Source organism: Phallusia mammillata, chromosome 6 (genome assembly GCF_965637545.1).
Source record: "Phallusia mammillata chromosome 6, kaPhaMamm4.hap1.1, whole genome shotgun sequence".
Lineage (NCBI taxonomy): Eukaryota > Metazoa > Chordata > Ascidiacea > Phlebobranchia > Ascidiidae > Phallusia > Phallusia mammillata.
This window is the reverse complement of record NC_137257.1, coordinates 4,586,680-4,610,570: the sequence shown is the minus strand read 5'-3', so window position 1 is coordinate 4,610,570 and position 23,891 is coordinate 4,586,680. Positions and strand designations below refer to the sequence as shown.

The following is a 23,891-nucleotide window of genomic DNA, read 5'->3' as shown; positions in this document are numbered from 1 at the left end:
ATCGCTGATATCGCTTTTTTATTTATCACTTTTTTATGATAATCGTTAAATTATTTCGAAATCTCTTTGGAAAAACACACAAACTTCTACTTAGCAATTATACATTTTACTGGAATTAACCAGCGAGTATAACAGTTTAAATGTGTTTAAAGAACCATGTCTGACAATGTTTTTTATTTGTACATTGTGCGCAGGAGTAAAGAATACTGCGCAACATCTCGTTTCAGGTGTGGACCTACACTGAACAAAAATAGGTCAGGTAAAAAAACGTTCTTTTGACGCTGTTTGTATTCTTACAACGACCAATATAAATATTTTTACTTGTTTTGACAAGAGCCTCTTGCCCAGGCATGTACGGTTGGTGGAGACGGAAATGTTGATCCAAAATTGACTCTGTATGATGAGCCTGAATAGTAAGTCGAGAACTGAATTCTTCCTTCTGCAACAAAGTGAATAAAGGTTTGCCAATTTTATATAACTTGGTTATAGCCACGTAAGAAACACTTACCTAAAATCACCTGAGTCGTTCCCATTTGAGTTAAACAGTTGAAAACGACGGCAAACAAGATTGCCCGATACATTGTGAATACTGTTTGTATTTTATCGCATTCACTTCTTTTGCTAATGCTAAATGCATTAATGAATGCTGATGTCTGGGAATATATAGAGGAAACGTACGTGCGTCACCCTGAGAAGCAACATATGCAGTTAAACTACCTTAGTCTCTGGGAAACAACATCTGCATCAAAACTTGTGTTAATCAGCTAATTTCAAAAATAGGTATATAAATAGTGACAGAAGTCACGTACTACCACCAAACTTTGTCAGCATTAAATTACCTGGTGTTGCAACATAGCAAACAAACGACCTCGTTCATGAGAATAATTGTACATGTGGTTTAAGGTCAGTTACTTTAGAAGGAGCAGCCCAATACCCGCCCCCATCATCTATTCCATTCCACCAATAAGCTGCAAGAAAAATGGAGATAAGGTTGTGCCCCAAATTAAGGGGTGGTGCAAACCTGGAAGCAAATACACATGTACTGGGAGCAAACGTTGACGGTAAAATTACCTTAAGCAGTTCCGATAAATAGGTTCATGACTGGTTTGCGAGGAACCGTTTTCATTGGGCGTCGTTTCAACGTTCGTCACCGTCTATGTGTTATACCAATTTCTGCTGATGTTGCAACTCACGAATAAATATTACAAGACTTACTTCCTTGTCACGCGAACCAGGAACTGTCACGTACACAGCTTTACCGTTACCAAATGCACCTTTTATATACACCTTGCTTTGTATAAAAGTACTGCAACGGGTTAAACACAAAAACTGTTTAGTGGCATTGCACTAGCTTAAATAAATCTTTTAAAATTAGCTTGAAACTATTCGAACATTTTCATTAACAATAAAAGATAAAATATTTTTTCTGCTTTTTTCTTAAGAAGAGAGACTGGGGTCGTTTTTTGATAAACTATACTCCGGGAGGCAAATTTTCAAGGTCTAATAAACCTTTTACTATTGGCTTATAATATGTATTGTGTGCTTAGAATTGTGTAAAGTTTCATTACCAAAACGCCTTATACGTATGAGTTAAATTTTGCTAGTTTAAAAAGCAGTGTTAGACAATTGCCCAAACCCCACCTTACAACACCCACTCCACCTGACCCCTTCCACCCCGCCCAACCAATCAGATGCAATGACTAAAGGGGCGTAACAAGCTTAGGGTTAAGATCTTACACCAAACAATGCCGCAAAGTGAGAACAAACGCATATGAAATTTGAGCAAACTTTTATGATAAAATTTTAACAAACAGTTCTCGTAAAGAGGGGGTGTCATGAAAGGGCGGGCACTTTGTACAATTAACAGCGTCGCACCAAGTCGGCTACTGTTGAAATCCAACAGGTTAATTCAATATGACAATAATAGCTGCCTATCGTTCAGTCACGCACACCAGAAACGGTCACGTACACAGGTATGACATGCAACAAATGTACCTCTGCAGTAGCATATCTCCACAACAAACGTCAGTCGAAACTTAGCTGTGATGTGCACCTTCAGTAAATCTGCAAATAAGCCAAAACCAACTCCAAATGTTCATTGGCCACAAACTAGTAAAAAAAATCATCTATTTTGCTTTTTTCGGTAAGTGACGAGAAAATAAATCAAGGGTCGTAATTTGAACGTTTAGGTCCTAAACTTTAGGAAGTCTGACACTGCTGCTATATTTTAAATAGTTAGTTCTGAGATCTTATTGTCAAGGCATCATTGGTTTGAGATATATTGACTGCACAACAAAATTGACTGCGTTTCAATCTAACCATAGCACAGGAATTAACAAACACCTTCTACCTGTCAATCACCAACGATTAAGGTACTCAATTTTTGACCAATTCTGGTTAGTTGCTATTACCCCAATACTTGTATTTGGATGTGTTCCAAGTATTATAAATAATATTTCACACTTTCTCAATTTCCACTTGCAATTTTGTTTTCTAATGTACTATTTCCAATTTACTTGTAAAACGACAGTTCCGCTTGATGACACGTGAAGCAAACAGCTGGCAACTTTCACACACTGGTGTATATAAGCGGCGTTCACGACCCACCCACCTTAGATAACCAACAAATTCAACATGCGCATTATAGCTGTGTTGAAGGTCTTTTGCTTGTTCTGCCTTTGTGCAGAGGGCCTGTATTCCGACGTGAAGCTTACTAACAACAGATACGATGGTATCTTGGTCGCCATCAACCCAAATGTTCCAGAAGATCCTATGCTGCTAGAACAAATACAAGTAAGTGAGCTTTGAGTCTATTCCTCATGTTTAAATCAAGTTTATAGGAAACATGTTCCTTTGTATGACCAAGAATTGCTCATCCAGCAGTTTTTTTTGTAAACAATCGACGTTTCGACGTCCTATACAAGACGCCTTCATCAGGATAATGACATAATTGTATAGGACGTCGAAACGTCGATTGTTTACAATAAAACTGCTGGATGAGAAATACTTGGTCATACATTATGCCTGGCAGCAATAGCTTATTTCATGTTCCTTTGTGTCTAGCTATCCAATTCTGTCAGTTTAAACGGCGTAAAACAAAACGACACTGAATGAAATAGGTTGTTTGCTAAAAAATATTTGCAGAATTTGCTGGCAAGTTCATCGTTTGCATTATGGGAAGCCACCAACCACCGAGCCTACTTCGGTAATGTTACCATCGTTATACCAAAGACTTGGAGTGCAAACAACTTCGACGCTGCTATCAGGCAAACCTATGACAAGGTTAGATTAAGCCCCAATTAATCATCTTTGTGTAAATATATAATCAATGTCAGATTGTTAACATTGCTTATACTATTTTTGATTCATTTAATGGCAACCCAGAGTGTTTTTTAAGTTGTAAAAACAAATTACGGATCTGTTTTGAATAGCACAGATTTAAGCCCGAATTTTTGTTGTCATATTTTACCTGAACATAAGTTTGCCCTGTTTAAAAATATTTACATTTTGGTTATTTTTATTTTGGACTTGTTTATGTTAGAAATTTACCAAACGCCACGTTAAAAAAATGTAGTAAGGTATATTTCTGTTAAACCCAAAAGCAAGGTAGTGTCTACCAACACCCACATTACGGTTATTGTATTACAAGACAAATGTATTTAGCGGCAAGGGGGTTTACCACCTTCGTTTAACCAACTAAAAATAAACAAAGTGGCTTATAACTTGGTCTCATCAAAATTTTTGATTTGTAGAAGACGTTTAATCTTGTTGTGAAATTTATTGTTCTTATTACTTAAAAAGGCAGTTTTATTTGAATTTTTAATTTTGTGCTGGGGCTTCAAACCCTTTACTGTTTTGTTGGTGCTTATTGGAGGTTTAATTTAGTTAAACTCAACGGGTTCACAAGCGGCTGAGATTAAATTTGAACCAACAACCTTTTTTTTACAAAGTTCGAACCCAGGATGCTACCGGGGACAAATCCCGATCGAGTTTTTTATAACCGTACATGGGTCAGGCGCGTCAGAACATCCGACCATGTTTTGCAAGAACCCATAGCCTATTGGACACATGGTGGTTGCGCTAATCGCCACGCTACCTTGTGGTGATATTTGGTTTTTATTATCTTTACAGGCGGACATTCGTGTCAGTTTGGAAGATCCAACTTATGGCAACATGCCTTACACCGTTCAATACGGGGAATGTGGATCTCCCGGTGAAAACATTCATCTTACAGCCGATTATATTACTGATCCACAGTATACTGACATGTATGGACCGAAAGGTAATGTAAAACATAAACTTTGTCATATAACTTTATAATTGCGTTGTTAAAAATCATTTTAGTAATATCAAAACTCCAGTAACTTGATTGAAAAACTCAAATTGTTAAAAAAATTCAAGTTATCGTTTTTTTCTCAAACTTTCTTGAGCAGTGGTCGGCAACCGCCAGACCGCGGCCCGGTACCGGTCCGCAACGAGTTCGTTACTGGGCCGTATATTTTTTTAGGTTAAATGCTCTAAATTTTTTTGCCCATATACCCCGGGGATGATTTAAAAGCCGGTCCGCGATAAAATTTCAGTTTCAAAAAACGTCCTCAGTAGAAAAAAGGTTGCCGACCCCTAGTCTAGAAGAAATTAACGCTCGTTGTTAAAACTAAATTCAAGGTTTCTTTGTTTAAAACCAAAGCGATTTTTTTTCAATACACAGATTATAAATACAGCTGGAAGAAAAAACAAAGAAATTGATGTAACAGAAAACGTGGTCACTTAACGCGACAGTTTAATAAAAGTATTCTTTTTGAAATAAAATTGCTTTTATTGCAGACAAAACCCTCGTCCACGAGTGGGCGCACTTGAGGTGGGGAATTTTCGATGAGACTCCGACAAGCGGTTACGAAGATTTTTACTACGACGCTAATGGCGTGATACAGTACACCAGGTGTGTAACTTACACCAACTTAATCAACATATAACATGGACCAAACAGTCGAAGCAAACAGTGTGCCCATTTTTCTGTTTAAAATAAACTAAGCTAAAACCAATGAATATATACATATATTTTTTCTTTCTTTGAAATTTTACCCGGGGTTTGCAATCTTTACCGTACAAATGTATTTGGCTGATCAATGTTACACACTGGGTTTCGAGATCACCTGAAAAAAGGTATAACCTAAAATCCGCTTTTTTAAGGATTGATTTCAGCAGAAAGATCGTAAGCTTAATTATTTTTAAACAATGTTTAGGAGCCCTGCATCGGTTCTGGGTGAAAACTACGTGGTTGATTTCGAGAGTGGAGAAGTTTCAACTTGTCAGTATAAACAAGAAACCAACTGGCTTCCACTGGATGGCTGCATTTTCATCCCATTCGAGAACCAGAAAGACGGAGTGCATTCCTCAATTATGTCATTTCAATATCACAATGATGTAAGCATTCATCCTGGATAATGAATGTGGAACTTACAAAACATTTCCTGTTTGTTGCAGACTGAAAACTTTGACAAGTTTGAAGTCATCCACCATTTTTAAGTTTATAAAATAAGTAATAGGTATCATCATTTTCAAATACAGAATTTTAATATTCCAAAAGCTTCTGTTTGTTATTGTATGCGACTGTTGTCTCCATCTCTCGTACTGAGTCTCTGGTGACTCGTGAATTAATAATATGCTATACACAGAGTTTGCTGTTGGTTGTGTCTACTATTGGCCTTAAAAAACACGTTTGTTAAGGTAAGGCGTAATTGAAATATTATAACCGTCTATGACAGCATTGCCGGGCTTGCGCATCAGCAACTGTCCTGCCAAACGAGTATATTTTAGCCAGCAACGTCATCTTGCTGGATAGCCCTTGAATGGTTCTTTGGTAGTCCTGTCGTTTAACGGCTCTTTATGCATTTCCAAAATTGGTTTAACCAAATGCATCCAATCATTTGTCCAGATTTTCACATTTGATCACGACGACGAGTCAGACCCGCAGAACTTACACGACAAAGATGCTCCTAATGAACATAACTTGCTCTGCAACCAACGAAGCGAGTGGGATGTGATTTTGTCATCTGAGGATTTCGCTGGTGACATCAACCCTTACAATGATGAGGCGTTAGACGTGACTCCACAATTTAACTTTGTGCAACAAGCTGTCTACCGGATAAGTCTTGCTTTTGATATCTCAAGCAGTATGAACGACAAGGTACTTGATGACAGGTTTGACGCTGTACTAATCTTGCACTAACTCGGCGCATTTATTTCAGAAACAATTTTCTAACATGAAAAATGCAGCAAGCATTTTCGTCACGCAATACATTCCAACTGGCAGTTATGTGGGAATGGTTCAATTCGAAATTGAGGCAAGCAATTTGGTTGAAAACATGATTTGGTTGGAAAACAAGCAAGTGAGAGATGATATTGTGGCACAGTTTCCAACAGGGACCAAAAGCAAGTCGTGCGTCGGTTGTGGATTGCTACAAGCCGTCCAGGTACTATAAACCAGGCTTGTGCAACCTGCTGCCCGGGGACCAAATGCGGACTATTGGCAAACGATTGGGCGGGGCACAGAGACGCTTGGATTTTCTAATGTACTGAAAAAGAATTAAATTACCATCTATTTTTGAACATACGCCCAAGGCAATTTTACTGCAACCTGACAATAATGCGGTTAGAATCAAATGCGAATTTTGCTTGTTACCTCAATATAGGCATCTTTGGTATGCAACAAAACAAAATCACCTAGTATTATACATAGGTTGCGGCCCACGAATAAATCATGGTAATTGTATTTAGTCTTACAGTGACAAAGGGCACCCCTGCTACAAACAAAAAATACGCTGAGTGCTCTTCATTTATTGTGTTTTTTAAAGATGCTTGAAAGCTTTATGGCCCCGGCTGGTGGACAAGTTATCATAATGACTGATGGATTGGAAAATACTGCTCCATTCGTCAAAGATGTGGCTAGTGGTATAAAAACGAAGGTCTGCAGTTGCTTTACTTGTCTTTAGGAAAGATTTGCAAGTTTTGTTTTTTTCAGGGAGTTGTTGTTAACGCTATTATGTACGGAGAGGCTTCGAACCCGGATTTGGAACAACTAGTGAAAGACACAGAAGGGGTGATGTACTTTGTAAACGCTTCGGAACCCTCGTCAATGATTTCGGCTTTCAAATCCTTGGCGGAAACTAATGATGGAAACCTAAACACAGATATATACCAGGTTTCAATATATTTTGTTTTGCTCCTTTAAGTTAGTTGGTTCACAATACAAAGTATTTACTCCAAAATGACTGAACATCATGTACTATAGCGACATGATCAGAATAAAAAATTGGACAAATAGAAAAACTAAAACATGCATATGTAAATAATCTAATAAAATAACGACACACATATGATTAACAAAACTAGTTCCTGATCTCCAATGAAAGTGACACAGAAGAAAACGAATTTTTGTTGCAGTCAAAAGTTAAAATACAGTCAGGACAGAACTTTACAACATTACGCACGTTTCTGCTATAGATATTTAACCAAAAATACACAATACCAATATACGGAACAAAAGACGGTGAATTTGTGCTTGATTCAACCATTGGCGAATCGACGACCTTCTCCTTTGTGTGGTCTGATTACTGGATTGCTCCAACTATAACCATTACTGATCCAGTCGGAAACTTATACGGAAACGATGACGTTGTTATTGATGTTGACCATAAAACTGTGGTCTTTAGAATGCCAGGCACTGCTATGGTAGGTTAGTAGACTAACAATATTGGGATTCAACAAACTATAGTTGAAACCGAATACTGGTGGCATTACAAAAACTTTGACACAACCCTAATGAAAATTGGATTACAATTTAAGAGTGGAGTCTGGAAGTTTACAATTGCAACAGGAACTCATTTCGAAAACGTGGCAGTTGTTGCAACTTCGAGAGCAAGTAGTGGTGACCTTTTGCCGATCAATGTTAAATCAAAAATGGCATTGGTTGACGACACCAGTGAGAGTCCGATAATCCTGTACTCAAAGGTTAAGTTTATGATTCAAAACAACTCAAATTTTACTTGTTTTTTTTTCATTCTAACAATTTTGAAGGTGTCAAGAGGATACGAAGCAGTATTGGGGGCCAAAGTTGAAGCCAGTATCAACCATCCAGATGGGACAGTTAGCACTCTAGAATTGTTTGACAACGGTGCAGGTAATTTCTTAAACAGAAAGACCCTTGCAAAGTTTATATTTTAAAATTATGCGTGCTTAAGCCAAATAAAAACAATGAAAAAATGATATAAATTCAGAACTAATAATAAAAAGACTCAAAATTAGAAGTTAAAAAGCCAAGTTTTTGTTGAAATGTTACACGGCATTGTGGTTGTACACCATTGTGGTGACCTGACCAGCCGATATAAAGCGCAATGTCATGCATTAATGAATTGATTACCTTTATTGGCAATAAGAAAAACTTATTTGGTTCAATAACAAAAAAATGAACGTTTTTGGTAGTAAACTTTACTAGTATCTAATTTTCAGCTCCCGACATACGTGCAAACGATGGCGTCTACAGTCGATATTTCAGCGAATACACTGCATCTGGGAAATTTGGTGTCCAGGTAAAGTATCTACAAGTGTTTTCGGCTATTTTTTAAACATTCTGGGACCTGACTCTGTTTCAGATCAAAGCTTATGGTTTGGGCGAAAATTCGGAAACGCTTTCGGTGAAGACCAAACGAAGAGGGTCAACTGCTGCAGTCAACTATGGATATGTAAAAGACGACGGTAGACTGTTTTGTTAGAAAAAATTCTATCGTTCGCAGGATATTAATAAGATGTAGTGTTTTCCAACCTTTGGTGGTCCATATCTCACTGACAAATCAAATTGTGTAAAACGTAAAAGGTCAATTTTGTGGTGCAATTGATTCTCCAAAGACATGAATTAGACAAAGAGCGGTTTCATTATGGTAACAATCAACCAGATTATTCTATTGAGCCCCTTTAAAATTAAATTGCCTTTTCCCTACGCATCTTGTGGTTGGAAAAGACTGCTCTAGTCCGACTTTAATGTTGTGGCCTTATTTTCTTTTTCAATGTGGTGTTTATTTAATTCCAGGTAGCGTTGTGTTGAACACAAATCTTCCACAAGAAATTCCACCTCTCACAACAAAAGATATTGAACCATTCCAGAGAGTAACCACGCTCGGAAGCTTCCACCATGACGAGTAAAAAAATAATAATAGTCATAAATATGTAATGCAATTTTGAAGTTATTTTCTCTCATTGAGCAAAATTTTTGATCACACAATTTGTAACTTAAAAACAACTTTCTTGTAAATTTAGGTCAATAAGCAACTTTTATAACGACTTGGTCCCTCCGAATCGAGTTATTGATTTGAAAGCGATCCAAGTGGATATGCTGGATGCAAACCAAGGAATTGAAATTACCTTTACCGCTCCTGGGGACGACAATGCCGTTGGCACTGGTATGTGATGCAAAGTAATTATTATTATCAATAGTTCAAGATGATCTCTAGCTTATAATCTTCTCAAAATGTTTTATAACCCTGATTTTATTAGCTGCACAATATGAAATCCGATATACTTACGGGTCAACCAGTAAACTTCTGACGTCATTTGATGACGGCGAACTCGTGACTGACGTCATGGTGACGCAGGGCGATATAGATGATCCGATGAGGGCGTATCTGTTCGAGTCCCTGATTATCAAGTTGCCTGATATACCAGCAGTGGAAATGGTCACGTATGTAAACATTGTATTCCGTCAATGTTCTTTGCATATCAGTACGTGTTGGTTTTGTTCAATTTCGAGACACAGTGATAACCGGCATTAAATAATAGTTTTCTAATGACAACACCAGTCTATGCCGGGACGAAGTATGTTATTCACCTGAAAGTTGAGTTAATTTTATTAGGCCTGATAAAAGCATATATACCGTCACAATTACACTGAATAATCACCTGAAATAAAGTCTGAAATAGCTGAGCAACGTTGAAACGTTATGGAGCGCAAAATAGTGAATGGCACAATTGATGGATCACAACTAAGTGCGCTGCAGCTACACCGTGGTATGAAGAGTTATGTGGCGGGAGCTCACCATGGAATAAGTTTGGCACACTGTGATTATAGCAGGACTGGGGGAAAGTAAATTGGTTTGCGCTATAGATGAACATTGTTGAAAGCATTTATGCCAAATCTTAAGGTTTTCACACGATTCCACCACTACTGTTTTTTCCAACTCTACTAGTTTTGTACAATGTATTGATGCAGCTTGTGTCCATAATGTAAAATGACTCTTGTTTATTTTCAGAGTTGGAATCGCAATGCGAGCTATTGACGATGCAGGAAACGCGGCTGATGTTTCAAACGTTGCTGTTCTCAATCTCTTCTTGTCACCTCCAGCAATTTCATGCACTGATGATGATGGAAATCCTGCCAGTTCGTATCCATTCCAAAAGGACGGGGATTGCCTTAGATATTTCCAGGTATTGTACTCAGTTATGCGGCAGATTATGTACCAACAACTATCATGTATTGCAATTTTTGTCACCTGTGAAACAGTTCTTTTGTGGAAAAACGGACGAAAGTTTTTCCACTGCATTCCATTTTTTTTGCATTGAGTTACAAAAAAGCATGGGTATTTTCATTAACCGCTCAAAAACAAGAGGAAAGCGAAAAATTACAAATCTTTTTTGTTTTAAAAATGTATTGCTTTGTTTTTCAGTGTGCAAGTGGAGAGTTGAAGACAATGGAATGTGCATATGGTGCTGTGTTTGATCCTTTTTTTTTTTTTTTTTTTTTTTTTTTTTTTTTTTTTTTTTTTTTTTTTTTTTTTTTTTTTTTTTTTTTCACGGGGTTCGAACCCAGGTCTCTCCCGGGGACGAATCCCGATCAGGTTTTTTATGTCTGTATATGGGTCAGGCGCGCCGGACCATTTGGCCAAGTTCCTGTTTGATCCTACGTACAATGTCTGTGTTCACCCATCATTGATGCCATCTTGTGCAGATGCTATTTAGTAAGAAAGCTTGAAAGGTTGTCAATATGCAAACAAATATCTTATAAGTGATATTTACATCACCAACAACGGTCCAATGCTGTAAAAGTCGTAAACTTCTTACACAAACTTCCACTTTAAGTTAATTAAACAATAAACATTGCAAATGAAGTAAACTAATTAGTTTTACATGTGACAGTAGTAAGAAATATGAAGGTGATTGTTTTTTGCTATCTATAAAACAACTGCTGTTCTATTCTAGAGCCACCAGCCAACGACATTCATCAACAAAGACGAAACTATTACGATTCTGCAAGAAAATCTCAAGTATTAATTGATAGCTTTTTAACCTGTGACTTGCAACATAATAAATTATGGTGAAAATTGTGTACTTTGTGATTTTGTGAATAAGGCAGCGTAGAGTTTTCTTAGCAACAAAATTGAGAAAATTCTACGTTAACTATTCGTTAAATAATAATGACGAATTTGACAGTTTTTGTAACTTATTAGAATAAAAACATGCTTTGGCTTTAAATAAATTGAATTTATTAATCATTTTCAACAAGTTTATGTGTCAAAATCAAAAAAGGCCCTTCAGGAGACAAATCCAATAAAATATAAGTGCCTTTCGACGCGATTGGCGATCGTTTTCAAAGCGTATTTACCCAGACCGGTCATACTTTGTACCTCAGCAAGCACGGTGATTAAATTTGTATGTTAGTTGCTATAATGATTTCCAAGAAATAGGGAATCAACATGGCAATTGAGCCGGCAGAGCTAAAGTTGGGGTATGACATTGCTTGTGTTGCACAACTTAATTAATATTATTTATCAAGAAGTTATCTTTGGGTAGTCACAGTCTGTTATTGCGACAGAATTAATAAATGGCATTACAGAAAAAAGACAGGTATGCTGTGATTAAAAAGTGATACTTTTATTTTTCGTTGCATAAGCACCGATATTGCTGTAAAACCAAGCCCTTTCAAGAATCATTATGCTCTACCCACGCTTTTCTACTTAGCGCCGTGGGGAGAGAAGTCTTGCCGACATCTTGCTCCAAGGAACTGAAAATCTACAGGCACAGAGACGCGGCGCCTAAGGCAATTACCGTGGACGATTGCATTTTCGGCAAAGAAATGTTGCAAGAGATTGGAGTTGTTGTGGCACAGTTTAGCAAGTCACTGTGAAGGCAGAATGCTTAACCAATAGTTTAAAGCAAATACGTATGGTATGGAGTTAACATACAAATCTAAGCAGCGCTTGTTATCAATTCGTTGCATTATTTGCAATTGCTAGAGGCATTAGTAGACTTTACAGGCAAATTAAAGAAGTGCTTAAAGACAGCATTAAACCCATTCTTACATCTGAAATACAAGGTAACTTGTCATGTACAGAAATAAACAGTATTATGTACAAGTATGGTAACGTAATTAACTAACTGATATTGGGGTATTAAACATGTTATCTAGTGTTGCCAATATCACAAACTATTAACTGTTCGTTTAACGTGTTTGGTAATAAGTAACTGTTTATGTTATACCTTGCATCAATTTTCTTAAAACGAAAAGTGGGTTGTTTGATTTGATGACCCCAAACGGAAGAAAACCTCACCTTGTATTTGTCATAGTCACAGTGAATATTTGTTTAGAATCGCCTGTAATTCGACTGCAAATTATCCAAGCTGATCTATTCCGACCCAATGGCTTCCAGTTAGGCAGTCCTCAGTTGGTTTTGCGTCGCTTGGTGTCGCCACACAGCAATGCGTCTCGTGTGCGTGACGTCACACTGATGCGTAAACGACGGAACGCTGTAATTTCGCATAGCGCAATGCAAGACTGAGAATTACGATGCTACCCATTGGATGATAGATATATTTGTGTCCTAATGGTGAAGCTATAAAATGAAACCTTACCTGAAGTCTAACCGAATCGTAACGCTCTGTACACTTATCTGATGTTAAATTATCGGCCTTATCGGCCAGCCTTGCCACACAACAACTGCCTGAAGGGACTATCAGGGTTGAGGTAATTAACGTGAATGATGTCATCGTTTGCAGAAAAACGTTGCAGGGAGTTCATTTACTGTTGTAAAGCCTCCAGTTTGACAGATTACTGTCCAGGTATAACGTTTTTGAGTCAAGTTTTTAAAAATCACATGTGTGGTTATTATGCGAGGTGTTGCAGGCAAAACAGATGTTTTCAGTGAGGCTTTGGGTTTGGTGAAAAAAATGAGGATGATAACATTTGATCACGTGTGCCTTGAGCTGTCGAGGTGCACTGTTTGTGGAGTCGAGTATGTGAAACTTACATATGCGGTCATTTTGCGTGGTTTTTACAGGCAGAAAGAATCACATAAGCTTTGGGCTTGATTAAAAAAATAAGGAATATACCATTCGTTCGTGCGTATAACAGCACCAACAAACACCATTTCAACATCTAAAACAGAAGGTAAGAAGCCCTAAAATGTCTAAGAGTAGAGAAATAAGAGTTTATCTTTTAGGCAACATTGTAAATCACTCAACCGTATACCAACGTCACATGTCTTGTCGTGTGATTGCACCACAATGCCAGAATCTCCTATGACGTAACAATGCCCTTGTAGCTTCTTTCTGCTGTGCTTTTGGCCATTTAGTATTGAGTTTAGTTTGGACCACGTGAAGTTTGTTAGTTGCTGGCTTGAATTTGCAAACTTTAGACAAAGCAATCGTAGTGACCTACTTGACTGAAAGACTATTTACCGTTGTTTAAGAGTGAATAGTAAAAACGAACTGTTTATGTCTTATGTGGTGTAACATTTGCATGTTTTGCCCACCAATTTACTTTCAAAAGGAAACTACGTTGCAAATTTCGATCACATCACGCTATTTGTAGAAACCTAACCGTGCATTATTATCATATTTGCAATACTAAACTTTTTCAACCTACTGTATTTCAGTTATAAATTATCGATGTTTACTCATATCTTGATGCTGTACATTTCCACAATTACGATGCGGAAAGAGGCGGAAGCGGAACCATGTGTATAGTGCGGCGTCGTGACAATTATGAGACGTATGATGTTGTACTAAAGCGTGTAATTAAATTGAAATAGCGATGCTTACGCTGATGTTTAAATCGAATACGTTGATCTGCATTTGCTTTAATATTTATGTGTGAACCCCAAAACGCATTTAGCTTGTGTCCTGGAACATTTCAAAATACATAACTTGAAAGATGAAAGTGAAGAGAAGGAATTCTAAACTCGTTTTTGGCGTTGCATGGTCGCCAGTACATGTACTCGTACGGGCGCACACCCTAATCTAAGAATGATCTTGACTTTTTTCAACAGCGCATTTGTCTGTCCAGAATTTTACTTTTAGCTGTCATTGCCATACATCAAAGTTTAAAAACTTTAGTACTGTACATAAAGTTCGTAAGACAGTTCCATACTTTTCGTTATAACGACAGCAAATTGCATTACTCATGCAGCTCTGCAGCTGTTTGCTCTGCAATTCGTTTACAGTCGCAATGACTGTTGACTTTCAGCAGCCCCACGATTATTTTAAGCAAAATGCAAACATGCCAGTCGAGATGTTGCAGCAAGCAAAAGTAATTGCAATCAGCTTTTACAGCACTGGATTATGTCAACGGGTTGGCTGTTTTTCAATACCTTTTAATTGTGAAAGACGATGCTGTATCAAACTAACCAGGATATAAAACTCGTTTTACAGTAATTTTGGAATTTTATAATATTTCTGTGACTTTTGCCAGAGAAATGCAAATACATGCGTTTTGAAAATGTATAGCAAACGCTGCGGTCTGACTTTAGCACTGCACTACACTTCATAATTTGCAGTCGTATTCTTAACTTCCAGACGTGTTTTTTTAACTTCTTGACAAGGCTGAGGAGGACAGTAAGATGAAAACTAAGTTGCGTTGCGTTTATATTACAGTGTCCAATGTTAATCTGATACTACAACATTGATTAATATGCATGTCATATTTTCGTAACTTTACATAGCTAATCCGTATGATCTTTGATTCTCTCGGATTCTAAAGAATCTTTGGACATAACGACACGATCGACGGTTTTGAACGGTATGTCATCAAATGGTTACTTAACGACACAAAGGTATGAAAGATTATTAAACTAAAAATCTAATAAAGGTCTGCAATAAAGCTGAGCCTCAAACGAAATGAATTATTATGTCGGTATCATGTTTAAAGGTTAATGCTACAAGTTATGAATCTGTCGAGTTTAGAAGAAACACTACTTTGGGTATTGTTTAAAATTACACAAATTCGTATAAACAAACTCCTAATCAGTTTGTTGTTTGTCATAAACTACAATTTAAATTAACGAAGGTTGTGATTTGTTTTCATACGCTTCTTATAAGAAATGGGGCGTCAGTTTACCACATCTCAAGTTGCTTCAAAAGAATTTTAAAATTTAGCGCTTGTCTTATCCTGATGTTTTTGTTTGTGGCAAAAGGATGTGATTGACAAACACATTTTTTATTCTACCAATTGGAATGAATTGAAATATTTGTTGAAACCAGAAATTTTTTTCAATCCTGTTTGTAAACTTTCCCAAGAAATCGAATTCTAATGTTACGAATGGGCTTTTCGAATGGGCGACTTTTTACAATAGACTATTACACTTCCTTTTCAATGGATTACAAAGTTAATATTTTCACCTTTTTTATTAGTTTGCAATTTATAAAACACCATTACTCTTGTAATTTTATAGCAGAATCATAACATTTTCGTCTTCTGCTTTGAACATCGTTGTACGAAATCTCTAGAACAAACAATGAATAATTATGATAGGAAATCATTTGCCGTCATAATTGATAATTATCTTTTTTTATATAATTATAATAAATCTAAAAAAATTTGTCGCTAAAACATGGTTTTGTATAACTTTGCAGCATTTTTACTACATGCGGCTGCAATATAGGTTTTGTACAATTAACTCAATGCAAACCATATGTGCTGAATTTTATAGGCATTGTGTAAAGTTAAACCAACAAACTTACCTATCGGATAGCATCTGCACAGTCTGGTACCAACGACGGGTGAACACAGACATTGTACGTAGGATCAAACACAGCACCATATGCACAGTCCATTGTCTTTAACTCTCCACTTGCACACTGTAAAACATATAGCAATATATTTACAAAAGACTATTAAAACTCTTTGGTACAAAAATACAATTGCCAGAAGAGCTCTGCAAATGTGACCATCAATCCTGTCACGTGTTTGCCCTTTTATTTTGGTCTTCCTCTTTAAGACATAGAGTTACTTGGTAAAAACATTTTGGTCAGTCATATTGTACGAAAACTTGCTGTGATTTTATTGTTTGCCTATTAGGCAAGGCATAGCACTTTAAGTAGAACTGGTTTATCATGTTAAGTACACGATACCTGGAAATATCTCAAACAATCCCCGTTCTTTTCGAATGGATACGAACTTGCAGGATTTCCTGCATCATCAGTGCATGAGATTGCTGGAGGAGACAAGAAGAGATTGAGAACAGCAACGTTTGAGACATCAGCCGCGTTCCCGGCATCGTCGATAGCTCGCATTGCGATTCCAACTCTGAAAATAAACAAGAGTCTGTTTACATCCGGGGTTCCCAACCTGTGGTACGCGTACCACTAGTGGTACGCGAAGGCTTTTCAGGTGGTACGCGAGTAGCTTCCGTTTTTTTCACAAAAACCTGAATTTACAACTTTATATTTTGTTTATCTGGTTTTGTTCACAAAAAAAATTCTCCAAGCTTCTTCTTATTGTTACGTAACTATTCCTGTTGTTTCGTATCATTACGATCTTCAAAATATAACTTTGAAAAGCTGTAGAATGCTGTGGGACAGTGGGCATTAATTATTTCAAATGATTGCTCTTGATAGATATCATCTACTATTTTATATAGAAAGCTACAAATAGCGTTGAATGATGCTAGTGTTGTAAACTAAAAATAGATCAGGATAAAATGTTCAATAACGGTTACGTATGAAGAGGTAGCATATGCTTCGTAGTAATGCATAGGAATGTGAGCAGATATTTTCCGTCACGATGATCATCAAGTCAAAAATTTGTAACCGACTAGGTGCGCCCGGAAATGACTTTCGATGCGCTGCAAGTTTACACCGCGCATCGACCAATCGGTGAACAGTAAACAAAACTCTCATTAAATTTCGTTGTGGTGCTTTAGTGTTATTTTAGCAGGCCAATATTATTCTTCTGAATAAAATATGATTCGATCAAATTAGTTGTTCTGCAAGAAGTGGTACGCGTGGCAGTGGTACGAGAGCGCAAAAAGGTTGGGAACCCCTGGTTTACATTATGGACACAAGCTGAATAAAAACATTGTACAGAAAATAGTAAAGTTGGAAAAAGCAGTATTGATGAGATAGTGTATAAAACTAAAGATATGGCATGCAAGCTTGTAACAACGTTCATCTATAGCGCAAAACAGTTTACTTAACTTTTCAGATTTAAAAACAGTTTACTTAACTCCCGGCTTGGAGTGATGTTATCATAGGTGAACTTATATTTGTTGGCGTTTTACGCTGTTTACTTACTAAACGAACGCATACTGATATACATAAGACGTTGACAGAATACAAGGTTTACATACGTGACCATTTCCACTGCAGGTATATCAGGCAACTTGATAACTAGTGACTCGAACTGGTAAGCCCTCATCGGATCTTCTATATCGCCCTGGGTTACCATGACGTCAGTCACAAGTTCACCGTCATCAAATGAAGTCAGAAGTTTGCTGGTCGTCCCGTAAGTGTAACGGATTTCGTATTGCGTAGCTTTAATGGGCAAAAAATCATAAAATTACAAAAAAAACAAGCTTAAAACAAGTTCTACAAGAAAATTACATCACTAGCAACTGGTTAATGATTGTTGCTTTGCATCACACACCTGTGCCAACGGCGTTGTCGTCCCCAGGAGCTGTAAAGGTGATCTGAATCCCCTGATCTACATGTAACATGTCCACTTGTGTAGCTTTCAAGTCAATGATTCGATTCGGAGGGACCACGTCGTTGTAAAAGTTGCTTACTGACCTGAATTGCCAAATTGATTTGTGTTCAACAAACCCTGACTAGTTGTATAAAGGGTACAAAACTTTTGGCCAATATTTTTAAAAAAGTTTTACTGGTCGTGGTGGAAGCTTCCTAGCGTGGTAACTCTCTGGAATGGTTCAATATCTTTTGTTGTGAGAGGTGGAATTTCTTGTGGAAGGTTTGTGTTCAACACAACACTGCCTGTAAAATCGTAAAAGCAACTTTACAATCAAAAGTGCGTAAGTGAAACCAATCAAGTATGATTAATGGCAGGCCTTTTGTGCATAAAAACCAAAGATGCAGCTTGTTGGGCCCAAAGAAAGTAATTTACCATCGTCCTTTACATATCCATAGTTAACAGCTGCAGATGATCCACGACGTTTTGTTTTCACAGAAAGAGTTTCCGAATTTTTGCCCAAACCCAAAGTCTTGACCTGTAAACACCATCAGGTTTTCAACTGTCAAATTGAGGAAAACAAAATATTTCAAGATAGATCACCTGTACGCTAAACTTTCCAGATGCAGTGTATTCACTGAAATATCGACTGTAGACACCATCGTTTGCACGTATGTCGGGAGCTGAAAATATACTACCGATATACTGTCCAGCTATTGGTGGCAGATTTTCATAAAAGATTCTTGCACACAGAACTAAATACATATTTATGCTAATATTCAAATACCTGCACCGTTGTCAAACAAATCCACGTTGCTGACAGTCCCATCAGGGTGGTTGATTGTCGCCTGAACTTTTGCTCCCAATATCGCTTCATAACCTCTTGACACCTACAAAAGATGTTGCCCCAAGTGGGTAAATTGATTGCTTTGTTGGGGTGCAATTTTTACCTTGGAGTAAAAGATTGTTGGACTCTCGTTTGTGTCGTCAACCAGTGTCATGGTCGATCTAACATTGATCGGCAAAAGATCACCGCTACTTGCTTTTGAAGTTGCAACAACCGCAACATTTTCGAAATGAGTTCCTGTTGCAATCGTAAACTTCCATATTCCGCTCTAAAAGATTGAAAAGTCAACTTTGCGCAAAAATAAAAACACAACCAAACTTGCCAAGTTGCACGTTTTGAAACTTTTGCTGGCAACCTACCATAGCAGTGCCTGGTATTTTAAAGAAGACAGTTTTGTGGTCGACATCAATAACAGCATCATTGTTTCCAAACGAGTTTCCGACTGGATCAGTGATGGTTATAGTTGGAGCAATCCAGTAATCAGACCACACAAAAGAGAAGGTCGTCGATTCGCCAATGGTTGAATCAATCACGACTTCACCTTTCTTCGCCCCATGCGAAGGTATCGTGTATTTTTCGCTAAACAACTAAAAAGAAATGGGACATTATCAAAAATTTGATAACTTTATGTGAGTGTGATTTTTTTTGTTCTAACGTTATTAGCGTAAAATCAGATCCCAAAAGGTCTTTTTTATTTATGTTTCGAAATTTGCTGAAAAAATTAAATTTATAGGTACGCTGCAGACAGTGAACACTGTTTCGATCTGTAATATTTCATTAGTGCAGCTGGTGACAAGACATAGGCCTTATTATGGCTAGGGCAATTTACATTACTCTTTTCTCGCAACTATATTTTAGGCAGATCCACTCAAAAATCATTATGGAGTAAATTTGTTCCAAATGCCAGTAATGGAAACATTTAAGTAATCGCTCATGACTTGATAAAAAAATAAAAAAAAAACTATGCAAAATACCCTGGACATACTTGAAATAGTTTTGTGTTTAAATTTCCGTCGTTAGTTTCGGCTAATGGTTTGAATGCTGAAAGAATTGAAGAAGGATCTGACGCATTTACAAAGTACATCGCTCCTCCTGTGTATTGCACCAACTGTTCCAGGTCGGAATTTGCAGCTTCACCATACATCAAAGCATTCACCATGACATTCTTATAAAAAAACAGTTTTGATTGAAATATGCGCTGCGATTTAGTGGATGTGCTTGTACAAACCGCATTTCGAATATCTTCACTGACATCCTTCACAAAAGGAGCTGTATTTTCACTGCCATCCGTTAAAATAATAATCTGTCCTCCCGCTGGGTCGTCAAAATTATTCAGAACCTACTCAAAAAAAAAATTCAGCCTTGAAATAATGCTTGGCCTTGGGAAATAAGATTCTATTTTGTTGATTTGTTGGTTGGAGCCAAAATCTGTCAAGTGAATAATGCAAGAAGTCAAAAACAAATATATATGGCGTTTTGCAGCATATTTCCCAATAAAAAGGAGAAAGAAAGAAACACCTTTATAAATGATTTTATGATTTCACAACAATTTGATTTTCATTAAACCAATAATAATAAAAAAAATTCCAACCTCCAGGGCCTGCAGCAACCCGCAACCAATACAAGTTTTGCTCTTTGTTCCTGTCGGAAAATTTGCCACCAAATCTGCTCGGTCTTGGTCGCTGTCAATCCAAGTCATTTCACTTAACGTGCTCCCTTCGATTTCGAACTGAACCAGACCAATGATTGAATCGTCAGGTACGAATTCCCTTACGAAGGTACTAGCTGCATTTTTCATATTGAAGTATTGTTGCTGAAAATATAGAGACACCGTAAATCATATCTCGGCCAATTCGAATATATTGTGGTGTATAGTCGAATGGATCTTCTGTTAAACGTTGCCAATCAAAAGGTTTATCAGCTTAAGTAACTAAAGCATGGCCATTTCATGTGCCTCCAAAGTTATCAAACACATTAACAATTCCCCTAAAGTGTGTTTAACAGCCTAATTTTATTTTTGATCAAGTTTGTTCATAACTATATAAACCCACAAAGCATGTCAAATGTATCCCTTGATGTCAAATGTATCCTTTGAGGTTGATACCCATTTGGTTAGAAGAAAGGTTAGGTCCCACAAATTCTTTAATTTTTATTACAGCACAGGTTATACAACCATAAAAGTTTGGAAATTAAGTATTCATCTCTTATTTGATTTTTTAGCAATCTGTAGTCGATTACAAAAAAATGTGAAAGCAAGTGAAAAGTATTCACCTGGTCGTTCATACTACTGGAAATATCAAACGCAAGGACAATCCGAAAGTCGGGTTGTTGCACTATTTGAAAATGGGGGGTGACGTCCAAAACGGCATCATTTGCAGGGTTGATGTCACCAGCGAAATCTTCAGATGATGAAATCACATCCCACTCGCTTCGCTGGTTGCAGAGCAAGTTGTGTTCATTGGGAGCATCCTTGTCGTGTAAGTTCTGCGGGTCTGACTCGTCGTCGTGGTCAAATGTGAAAATCTAAAAACCACGTTTGAGCCCTTGATTTGCATGTATTTTGTATTTATCTATAAACCATTTGTAGTATTACTATTGAATTCGTTGTATTCTTTTATGATTTATATTTTATCATAGGTTTTGGATTTTAGCAACGTTTATTGGGTATTACATCGTTGTGGTATTGAAAGGACATAATGGAGGAATGAACTCCATCTTTCTGGTTCTCGAATGGAATGAAAATGCAGCCATCCAGTGGAAGCCAGTTAGTTTCTTGTTTATACTGACAAGTTGAAACTTCTCCACTTTCGAAATCGACCACGTAGTTTTCTCCCAGGACTGTAGATGGACTCCTAAGTGTTGTACAAAAATGTTAACTTATTATTTTACCTAACTTATATTATTGCTGACCTGGTGTATTGTATCACGCCATTAACGTCGTAGTAAAAATCTTCGTAACCACTTGTTGGAGTCTCATCGAAAATTCCCCACCTCAAATGCGCCCACTCGTGGATGAGCGTTTTGTCTGCAAACAAACTGTCTTGCGTCAGTAAAAATAAATATATGTGCTTCTAAAAACATATTTACACCATATTTTTGTCTGACGTTCAAAGAAAGTGATTGGGATTCAAAAAATGTGGGTATGTTAGTAGTTTCAATTATTAGGTTTCTATTGTTATTGTGACAAATCTATCCTTAAAATATGCAAACAAAGCATCTTTAGCCCAAATACATCTTAACAAAGATAAATGGATTCGTTTAAACTGGACTGACAAAAAAGGCAGATGTTGGTCAAAAAACAGATGCCACAAATGATTAAAATTTGCCAACAATTATTCAAGTAAATTTGAAAGCCTTTGACACCACTTTTCAATTTATTACCTTTCGGCCCATACATGTCAGTATACTGTGGGTCAGTTATATAATCAGCTGTGAGATGAATGTTTTCACCAGGAGATCCACATTGTCCATATTGAACGGTGTAAGGCATGTTGCCATAAGTTGGATCTTCCAAACTAACACGAATGTCAGCCTGTTAATATAATAATCGGGTCAAAATCCAACAAAAGGGACACATAGCGGAGATTCGAATCGTGAAATTATCGAATCTAAAAAACGTGTTTAGGTAGGTTTTTAGGCCAAAAACAACACTTGGTTCAAAAACATAGCAACGTTCAACAACCGCTACGATTTGATATTAAGCAATATTTTAATTGTTTTTTAAATACATTTAAGCACTTGATTGTAAAATGCTATATTTAACAATTTTTGAAGACCGATTTGAACTTGTTGCTTTTACGAAGATAAATCAGTTTCACCGTCGAAATCATCGCTCAAACATCAATATTTTTTCAAACTTTTGGTTTTAATTTACCCTATTAAAGTTTTTAGTGGTAGCCTACACATCTTGAGTATTTTTTGCAGTGTTCTGGTGCACAAATACGAGTAAACTTTACAAACAAGTAAACGAAAGTACAAAACACGATTGCAAGTACTGGAGCTTATTCTTACCTTGTCGTAGGTTTGTCTGATAGCGGCACCGTAGTTGTTTGCACTCCATGTCTTCGGTATAACAATTGTAACGTCGCCAAAGTAAGCTCGGTGGTTAGTGGCTTCCCACAAGACTGACGATGAGCTTGCCATAAGGCTCTGTAAATATTTACTTGCCAAACGAATAACTTCTTTAAACATGTAATTTGTTCAAGACTGACTAATATGATGTTTACACTATTGATTAAGTGTAGTACATCTTTGTTTGCAATACACAAACGTATGTTTGTTTTAAAACATACGAATACATTTATTAAACTAAATCAAAATGTTTTGATAGCAAGTTTCCCACATTCTATTGTTTCATATATATTGTTATTTTAGCCTTCCTATGTTTTGTGTGACTCTTTTAAACAACACAAATCAACCAAAGCTTACTTACTTGTATTTGTTCTAGCAGTATCGGGTCTTCTGGAACATTCGGGTTGATGGAGACCAAGATACCATCGTATCTGTTGTTAGTAAGCTTCACATCGGAAAACAGGCCCTCTGCACAAAGACAGAACAGACAAAGGACGCCCAACACAACTATAATGCGCATGTTGAATTTGTTGGTTATGTGAGATGAGTGGGTGAAAAACGCTCCTTATAAAGACTAGTGTGAGAAAATTGGCAGTTGTTTGCTGAAAAAGGTGATCAAATTCAGCCAATGCTGCACAATGAAACCTTAGTGTAACGCATGCAAGCAATTTGCTGCGCTAAAACAGAAGTATTAAGCGGAAAGGAAAAAAAAATACATGTTTTTTGTTTGTGTCAATTTTTGTTTCGTTTTTTTTTTTTTATTTAATTGCTAACACTTACAAATATATGTACGAAAACACAACAAACTTGCAAGTTTAAATCAGTCAGTGGTATTTCGAGCGCGATTAATAACTTTTCTGTGATCATCGTAAATTATACACAGAAAACTCTTCTTTCGACATGTGTTCATGCACTTCGACATGGTCAGTCATAATTCACCTTACCCATTGTCAAAAATGGGCCAGAATATAGGTTTTTACTCATCAATGAAAACTTCGTGTTTTTGTATAGTTGGTGTGGAATATTACA

At 37.0% G+C, this 23,891-nt stretch overlaps 2 protein-coding genes across 2 annotated transcripts; one reads left to right on the top strand and one right to left on the bottom strand.

Annotated features, from left to right (window-relative positions):
• Positions 1-2,676: 2,676 nt before the first annotated feature.
• Positions 2,677-11,007, top strand: LOC145232842 (calcium-activated chloride channel regulator 1-like). Its single transcript, XM_080097520.1, has 20 exons — positions 2,677-2,793; positions 3,145-3,282; positions 4,132-4,282; positions 4,825-4,939; positions 5,244-5,424; positions 5,936-6,187; positions 6,249-6,464; positions 6,855-6,965; positions 7,022-7,201; positions 7,504-7,731; positions 7,846-8,010; positions 8,077-8,179; positions 8,509-8,588; positions 8,652-8,754; positions 9,086-9,194; positions 9,313-9,455; positions 9,550-9,733; positions 10,302-10,476; positions 10,716-10,760; positions 10,936-11,007. Exons 1-20 carry the CDS (start codon positions 2,773-2,775, stop codon positions 11,005-11,007), a joined length of 2,772 nt encoding a protein of 923 aa, XP_079953646.1. The 5' UTR covers positions 2,677-2,772.
• Positions 11,008-16,002: 4,995 nt separating this feature from the next.
• Positions 16,003-23,382, bottom strand: LOC145232833 (calcium-activated chloride channel regulator 1-like). Its single transcript, XM_080097510.1, has 19 exons — positions 23,224-23,382; positions 22,803-22,940; positions 22,173-22,323; positions 21,702-21,816; positions 21,463-21,643; positions 21,063-21,314; positions 20,358-20,604; positions 20,020-20,105; positions 19,777-19,956; positions 19,151-19,378; positions 18,895-19,059; positions 18,732-18,834; positions 18,548-18,627; positions 18,380-18,482; positions 18,141-18,249; positions 17,906-18,048; positions 17,610-17,793; positions 16,393-16,567; positions 16,003-16,119 (listed from the first exon to the last, which is right to left on the bottom strand). Exons 1-19 carry the CDS (start codon positions 23,380-23,382, stop codon positions 16,003-16,005), a joined length of 2,916 nt encoding a protein of 971 aa, XP_079953636.1.
• Positions 23,383-23,891: the final 509 nt, after the last annotated feature.

What these genes read in the sequence shown, in the direction of transcription:
- LOC145232842 (XM_080097520.1), top strand. Translation starts at nt 2,773, where the DNA reads ATGCTGCTAGAACAAATACAA. An exon ending in GGAAGCTTCCACCATGACGA is followed by an intron (nt 9,195 to 9,312) that starts GTAAAAAAATAA and finishes TTGTAAATTTAG; the next exon opens with GTCAATAAGCAACTTTTATA. An exon ending in CGACAATGCCGTTGGCACTG is followed by an intron (nt 9,456 to 9,549) that starts GTATGTGATGCA and finishes TGATTTTATTAG; the next exon opens with CTGCACAATATGAAATCCGA.
- LOC145232833 (XM_080097510.1), bottom strand. Translation starts at nt 23,382, where the DNA reads ATGCGCATTATAGTTGTGTTGGGCGTCCTTTGTCTGTTCTGTCTTTGT. An exon ending in GGCGTGATACAATACACCAG is followed by an intron (nt 21,644 to 21,701) that starts GTCAGCAATAAT and finishes TACAACACTTAG; the next exon opens with GAGTCCATCTACAGTCCTGG. An exon ending in CTGGAAAGTTTAGCGTACAG is followed by an intron (nt 18,483 to 18,547) that starts GTGATCTATCTT and finishes TGGTGTTTACAG; the next exon opens with GTCAAGACTTTGGGTTTGGG.